Source organism: Papaver somniferum, chromosome 9 (assembly GCF_003573695.1).
Source record: "Papaver somniferum cultivar HN1 chromosome 9, ASM357369v1, whole genome shotgun sequence".
Taxonomy (NCBI): domain Eukaryota; kingdom Viridiplantae; phylum Streptophyta; class Magnoliopsida; order Ranunculales; family Papaveraceae; genus Papaver; species Papaver somniferum.
In genome coordinates, this window is record NC_039366.1 from 186,759,783 (window position 1) to 186,768,048 (window position 8,266).

An 8,266-nucleotide genomic window follows, 5' to 3' on the forward strand; every position below is an offset into this window, starting at 1 on the left:
ACCATTACAAAGGCCTTCTTTTGGTTCCATATTTCTCAGCAACATAATGGGACATCCAACTTTAAGGTCTAGCTTAAATGGAGGTGATCCTGGTGGACTCAAATTGTTGAGAAATTCAGTTGTAAAATCCGAATCCCTTCCATGATCATCCCGAATCATCTTGTCAGCAGCAAAATACGTGTAAGTCTCCCCATGTAATCTTTCTAATGCGTCCATATTAATCTTATGGACGTCTTCATTACGTGAAGATAAAATGATCCTCTCGGTTAATTATGATCCTCTCGGTTAAGTATTCAGGTGACATTGGTTAATCCATTCCCAACAGCGGATACACCAAAGATATTAGCTCATGCATGTTTCCACATCTACCCATTGTCGATGGAATATTAACAACCTCTTCAGTGTTCGTTCCAATCTACATATCAATTAATCAGATTTAAAATAGCTACAGCTACGATGAATATAGTTTTATTCAATGAAATTTCATTACCTCAAGCAAGTAGTCAGCAAACTCCAAATAAGTTAGATATACATTAAATAAACAGTGTACTTGGTTATGGCCAAAAATAAAAATGCAGATAATTTCATGTCATGTAGTACAACGGCACATTGTATGTGCAGAAGAAATTCAGCTGCATCTACAAAAGCCTGTATGTACTGATCCTAACTAATTCTTCTAGTTAAAAGGAATACTGGTAGTTTTGGGTCGTACAAATGAAAGCCTAAAAATAATATGATTAACCATGTCATCCACTGTACCCGCAATTAAGATAAAAAGTGAACTGAAAGCATGTATCCGGGTAGAAGAAACTGTCATGGATCTACTTGCTTGGGTTTGAGTTTAAATTCACTACCATCTTGGATTCCACTAACTGCAAAGACGCACAGTAGTAATATAATTTGGTTGACCCCCTTAGCACAAACCCAAGCAATACCCAACAACCTACAATTAACAAATCCAAAATTTCAATGCATAGGCGTGATTTAAAGCTACATTTAACTTCAGATTGGGCTGAACTTTACTGAATGGAAATACTCGACCCTCGTTTCCATGATTGCTGCATTCATGATTCCTTGTTCATATTCTCATTTCATTTGGTTAAGCCAGCTGGAAAAAATATCCAAAATTAGCGGTCTGATAAGCAAAAATATTCAAAATCACACCAAAGTTCAGGTAAAGTACTCTGCAATGTAAAACTGGAAAATCATATGGATGATTTCAACCATCCAACACAGGTTCTTGGTTCTTGGTCATAAAATTTTCCACGTTAAAGAGTACGTCTCACTATTTTATTTCACTTATAAATATTTACAACCCCATGATCCATGAATATCCAATGGGCCGCAAGGATTTGTGGCTCATGAAACTTAGAATAATATGATTGTTAATTAGATATTCCCTCTGAGTATGGTAAGGTATTGGAGAGGTTCATGCGGCAGAAGCTGGTGTGAACGTATTATGGTTTCTGCAATCCAAGGCATAAAAAAGTGTACAATTTTGCTGAGCTTCAAATGTTTGCAACACAGTCCTTTAAGTTTGAATGATGAATGTTAATAAATGTATTCCCACTTCATGTCAAGCGTATGATTTCCATAACTAAAAGCTCGCGCGAATTTCCCGTAGCAAAGATGTGTTAGCGGAAATGAAAACATTTTGGCTGGTGGTTAAGAAAATGGTATTCCCAGAAATCTAAGCTAACCGTGTCATTAAATGAAAAATTGAGAAACCATTGCACATGCAAAATGAGAAAAGTTGTCGAATGTAATTGTAAGTCGCTCTTAATTCAGTGTTACAAAATTTAAAATGACATGACTTCCTAGAATTCACACTACAAATACTTTACCTTCAACCCCTATTTGTAAATTTGAATGCTATCTCTCACACGTTGCGAGTTAAGTCGGCAACTGTAATCATTTGAACGTTCATTCCACAATCCTTATGAAATAATGCAGATACTCTAATTTGTTTCACTCTGATTAATTCCAAACATTTAAGAGCAACATCCAAACCTTTGCAGGTGTTCGAAAACTGAATAAATAAGCCAAAGAATTCAAGTCAAGAAATTAAATGAACAAAAGACTTTGAAATATACCGTACTGAACCGCTAACATTTCTTCAGTAAAGGACTTTTCAAGATAAAGTGCAACAATTACATGTTTTATTGCCTAATCCCATCACCCATTCCAAAGGCAGTGCCGAATCCCAACTCTGCAGCCTATAAATTTGAATCTAAATTCAACAATCGAAGTTAGTACTGATGTGAAAAGAGCAATCTTATTTGTTGCAAGTAAAAGCAACCACTGAGTGTATACCGGACCGGTCAGGACCTTTTTCCCAAGATACCCTAGCAAATACATCACTTAGTGACCAATTATCCTAGTATACGTTAAAAGCAATCCAGCTGAGTTTCAAAGGTCATGGTAAGGCAGGCCAGGAGGCTGCATGGTACAACAGCCTAATAACAGACTAAGGAGATCCATGACACATATAGTTAAAATTTGCTTAAAATTAAGCAAATTCCCACTCACTTATCATGCTGTTCATGTGTTTTCTTACGGTCATCACCAACTTAAACTGCACAGGAGTTTCCACTCATTTCAAGTTGCTATCAAATTAGCCAATTGCTCTGGCTATAGTATGTAAGCAAAAATTTATGTGGATAGCTGATCTCAAATCTCAACTACTAACAAATACATCACTTAGACTTACCGTAACAACAAACGTCGTCATGACTAAAGGTGGTACTTTCAATCTGCAGCACAAAAAAATCCCACTTCCTACTCATTCCAAGCATGGACTGGATAAAGTTAATTAGGCCGCCGAAGATGTTTTACCAAATCTGCATCATCCACACACAACAAACAATGATAAACACATAAACAAAGATCTTCGCTCACAACTTCAAATAGCAAACTCATTATCCAGCATTTCCTTTAAAACATCAAGGAGCATATCGTGGCATAAATATAACACCCAAATTTAAAATGAAAAAGATACCAACGACGGACATAAATGTGATTTCTTAAAACCCCAATTCAATAATACATACCATCTGCCTAATTCTGATTCCTCCAGAAACCATCTTTCTAATTCTGATTCATCCCTGCAATATTAAAAGACATATATTAGTATTGGTTTATAAAAATATAATCGGAGCGACCACCTTCGAATCAGAAGATACACCAAGTTTACTGAGAAGAACAAAACTAAAGCAGGGGAACTATCGGAACTGATAGGGAGACGGAGAAGAACAAAACTAAAGCATGGAGAAACTATCAGAACTGATTGGGGGAGGTTATACAAACACCTTGTATAAGAGACACCTACGTAAAATATAGAGAAAAAAGAGGAGGCTGTGACACGTAGAAAAACTGAAAAAAGCGACCCCAGATCCGTGCATGCAAAAAGAAGAAACCTGTGTTTTGGAAAGACAAAGAACGGTGGATCAGTGCATAACAGAGTAAACGGACGGTGTAAACCTTCTCTTTGTTGGCTTACAAAATCACGACCACTATTTGTCTTTCCCTGAAACAAATCCGACCACTCTTTGTCTCCCCCAAAAAGAGGGACTGCGTCTCGTACGCCTTCGGCATGTTGTTGTTTTAATTTTAGTCGTGTTTTCACCAAATACGGATTGGTGCAAGCCTTGGGGATATTTTATGCTGGAAGTTTGTTTTTCACCAAATACTAAAGTAACAAACTAATAAAATCATCCAATCTAAAGAAATATTAAAAATTACATGTATCATTACTTCTTTTAAAATTAAAAGAAGCATCAAATTCTACAATAATACTTCAGGATACACTACATTTTTTGTTACCGGATCTAAAGACACATTTGATTCATTTGGAAATAATAAAGTAATTCTCCTTGCAGCAGTACACCTGGACAATGCGATATATAGCTGACCATGACTAAATACTGGAGTACGTAAATCAATTCCCACATACTTCACCGATTGTCCCTGGGATTTGTTAATAGTCATCGCATATGCAACGCGTATGGGAAATTGACGTCTTTCCATTTGTATGTTTAGATCTGAAGCTGAAGGTTGAAAAGTTATTATAGGGATGAATACTACTTCACCAGCTTTTGCTCCAGTTATGATTTTAGCTTCAATCACGTGTCGTCCGCACCTCGTCACCATCAGTCTTGTACCATTACAAAGGCCTTCTTTCGGTGCCAGATTTCTCAGAAACATAATGAGACATCCAACTTTGAGGTCTATCTTAAATGGAGGTGTTCCTGGTGGACTTAAACTGTTGAGAAATTCAGTTGTAAAATCCGAATCCCTTCCATGATCATCCCGAATCATTTTGTCAGCAGCAAAATACGTGTAAGTCTCCCCATGTAATCTTTCTAATGCATCCATATTAATCTTATGGACGTCTTCATTACGTGGAGATAAAATGATCCTCTCGGTTAAGTATTCGGATGACATTGGTTCGTCCATTACCAACAGAGGATACACTGAAGATATTAGCTCATGCATGTTTTGACATCTACCCATTGTCGATGGAAGATTAACAACCTCTTTAGGGTTCGTTCCAGTCTACATAACAATTAATCGGATTTAAAATAGCTATGTCTACGATAAATATAGTTTTATTCAATGAAATTTCATTACCTCAAGCAAGTAGTCAGCAAACTCCAAATTTTGCGGTTCCTGCTCCAATCGCATATTTTGGTTTACCGTCAAGACAGTAATGTAATCCCAAAGCAACGAACCTATTATAGATGCTCCAGCAGTTTGTTCTCGACTTGCATTCGAGACCACTGGTAAAGTCTGTCTAAAGTCTCCACCCAAGACGACTGTTACACCTCCAAAGTGTCTGTCATCACTGCGAATATCTCGTAGTAGGCGATCAACTGCTTCCACACAAAATCTATGTTGCGTTGAAACTTCATCCCATATGATCAATCTTACTTCTTTAAGCAGCTGGGCATAATCCGAGTCTTTACTAATACTAATATTGTTATCGTCTTGGACTTCAAATGGAATCTTAAAAGTGGAATGTGTCGTTCGACCTCCATCAAGAAGTAGTGAAGCGATACCAGATGAAGCAACAGTTAAGACTATTTTTCCATCTTTACGACATCTTCTTGCTTTTGTGTTGTACAAAAAAGTTTTTCCAGTCCCTGCACTGCCATTCAGAAAAAACATTCGTCCATTGCGATCATTCACAGAATCCACTATCGCATTGTACGCCGAACGTTGTGCGACATTCAATTTCTCAATATCTGACTGAATCACCGAATCACTTAATGCAAACTGAAGTTGTCTATGGTCCCAAATGTATCTGTTACCTACTATTTGACCCCAATCATGTCTTGGTTTCGGCAATGATTCATATTTTTCTAGTTTTTTTCCAGATCGTTGAAGCAGTTGATCCAACAGGTATAATCCGTAATCCGTTGCCAGTTCATCTGTTGGATTCTGGATGTTAAACCTTGTTCGCAATCTATGTGGTAGATCATCACATATATTCATTCCAAATTTCGCCCACAACACCTCCGGTCTTGATGGATTACATTGCGATAGGATAATACAAAATAGTTTCCTCAGCTGATTTCTAGTTTGCATAACCACTGCTTCTTGAAGACATTTTTCTGATTCTCCATCATGTGCTAAAATCCCAAGTGCAATACATGCATCTTTAAACGTATTGTGCACCTCGTCTACGTCTCCATTACTTACAGTCTTCAAGTCTTCAAAAGAATTAACACCTCTAACAGTTGTGAGTAACATACGTAAGTAGTACAACTCTCCAGCGTTAGGGCTAACAAAATACATTCTTCCAATTGCAAATCCTTGTTATCTAATTTTCCACTCTTTAGCCTTTTTACTCCATACAAAGTGTTGCGGGAACTCTTGATAAGTATAGGCCGGGGCAGTAGGATTTTTAGCATAATATTCAAAATAACCCATCAAAGTCGTCTTATGTTCTTGTGCTGTTCGTATAACCGAGGTCATTGATTGCCTTGCGTTGTAAACAACCCGTTGCTTATTCTGTAAATGAACTTCCAACCACTGTACAGCAGGATATTCTTCATGCAAGTGGTACTCAAGTAAACGCCATACAGCCTCAGGTGGTCCAATGTACCTTGCATCAATATATTGTTGAATCTCGTCATGTTCTCTCAAAACCATCGTAGCTCGGTCACCCCCTTTATGAATGTATTTGTTAATATATTTTACAGATCTTATGCCTGCACATATTTCAACATTGATGTGGCAATTGAACATTCTTGAGAGATGCGGGTTATAGGGTACAACATCTATATTATATGCCTTTTTGTTGTTTCTGACAGTTACCTCTATTCCATCCCGACGACGACGATAACTGGGATACCCACCATCGTCCAAAGTTGTTGTGTCAGTGTACTTCTTTGGATATCCTTTCGTACATTTTCCTTCTGACATACATGCTGCACCTGGATCTCGTTCTCCACATGGACCATGAACCATACATTTTCTTACGGTGTCAAACAGTATTGGGTCATTAATATTTTAAAAATATAAGATCATGCATATGTGGTAACCCACGTTTCTGAAACTCGATTGTATAAACATGGGCGACAACCGTGTCGAACACCTTTTTTTCCTTTATTTCTTTCATCAATGCTTTTCTTTTCAGCTCAAAAACTCGAGCCACCAAATCAGGTCGATCAGTGACACTCTAATTGCCAATAAGTGCATTTCTTATTTCTGGCCAATTTGGGTTTGCAGTCATTGTAAGAAAAATGTCTGGATGGTGGTGAGAACGTGTAATAGCCATCGAATCCTGATATATCTCGTGCATATGCCTTCCGCTCCCAGTGTGTGAAGATGGTAAAATAACAGGATTACCTCTATCACCTGGATTCAAATCGGTATTTGTCATATCAGCAATGCAACTGTATTGGTCAGAACGCAAAGTTGGTTGGTTGAATCTGAGCCATGCCAACTTACTCTGCTCTGTCGCTGCCCATGCATCAACTAAGAACTCTTGAAATAGTTTTCTGGCTCTTAAGATGGTGGAATATTCTTCGGTGCGTTCAAATATGCGGTAACTGTAATACTCCATTTGAGATAATTTGGTTTTCGTATATGTTTGGGTGACTGCATCCCATTGCCTCATTGTCGTTGACCATCCCAGCTCACCAAAAGGAAATAATAAAACATAATGTAAAGGCAAGTACGCCGGATGACACTCCGAAATTTGTTTCAACCCGTTGTTTTCTCTCAAATGCAATATAATATCTCGCACCCCAGTCTCCTTATAAGTTATTTCTGGAACGATAACTGCAATCTCATCTGCTGTCGGAAGATTATAACGCCTAATATCGGTTGACTTGTTATATTGAAGGGAAATTCTGATATTCTGGTCGATCGGGCTCATCTGGTCCAAAATTGCATAAGCCTGACGATATTTGGTATAAAAAACATCGAATTGGAGCATAGTATTCTGAATTGTCTGTAGGACATTCATATTTAACTCAGGATTTAGTTCTCCACGGACAAACAATGCAAAAGCTGGATCATAGATGTACAGTTGGGAGTAAACCGCCCTCCTCTCAGTCCCAGGAGCTGGTAAAACACCGCCGGTTAAATGTCTCAACTCCCCATGTATTGAGAAAGGTCTCGGACCTCTCCCTTTCAAATCTCTTGTATCTAGTTTGCATCCAAGGCTAGTAAATGCATTTGCCGCATTATACTCTCAAATATATGTCCGAAACGATACTGATTCGGCGTTGGTTCCGTCAAACAATTCTCTGAATGCTATAGGTGGTTCACGCAGTAACGGTAGGCGAACTTTTCCTTGGAGACAACATGATCCAAATTTCGGGTTTATTAAAGACGAATTTGTGAGTTTTTCCGCCATCCAGTGCAACGCCCCGCAGTGATGACATTTGACATCCATTTGTCCCAGAAAATGGCGCACGTCAGTAGTAAGAGCAGATCCCCGGTTCTCAGTTGTAGTTGTATCACATAATTCATCACTGTCGTAATATACTTCATCATTTTCTAATCATCTGACACAACATCATCTTCTCCAACAGACGGCCTGCATAGTGAGAAATAGGAATCTAGTTTAGACGAAACTAAAAATAAATAAATAAATGCAATCTCTATCTTCAAATTAATCCTTACATTTCAATGTTTTGATCGGTTGATGTGACACCAACTCTCCTATGTAATATAGCCGTCTGCATTGTAAATTTTGTCATCGCACGAATATTTTTATATTTTAAAATTTAAAAATGATAATTGTGTATGTGTA

At 37.9% G+C, this 8,266-nt stretch overlaps 1 protein-coding gene and 1 long non-coding RNA gene across 4 annotated transcripts; both read right to left on the reverse strand.

Annotated features, from left to right (window-relative positions):
* Positions 1-1,761: 1,761 nt before the first annotated feature.
* On the reverse strand, positions 1,762-3,232 carry LOC113308469. Of its 3 annotated transcripts, none has more exons than XR_003339809.1 (4): positions 3,051-3,232; positions 2,711-2,840; positions 2,155-2,216; positions 1,762-2,029 (listed from the first exon to the last, which is right to left on the reverse strand). It is a non-coding gene; the product is annotated as an uncharacterized LOC113308469 (long non-coding RNA). The 3 variants fall into 3 exon arrangements; XR_003339810.1 differs by having other exon boundaries at positions 2,155-2,230; XR_003339808.1 differs by lacking the exon at positions 1,762-2,029 and having other exon boundaries at positions 2,065-2,216.
* Positions 3,233-3,783: 551 nt separating this feature from the next.
* On the reverse strand, positions 3,784-5,796 carry LOC113312980 (ATP-dependent DNA helicase pif1-like). The gene is made up of 2 exons (XM_026561713.1): positions 4,630-5,796; positions 3,784-4,554 (listed from the first exon to the last, which is right to left on the reverse strand). The coding sequence occupies exons 1-2, from the start codon at positions 5,794-5,796 to the stop codon at positions 3,784-3,786; spliced, it is 1,938 nt and encodes a 645-aa protein (XP_026417498.1).
* Between the last annotated feature and the right edge of the window lie 2,470 nt (positions 5,797-8,266).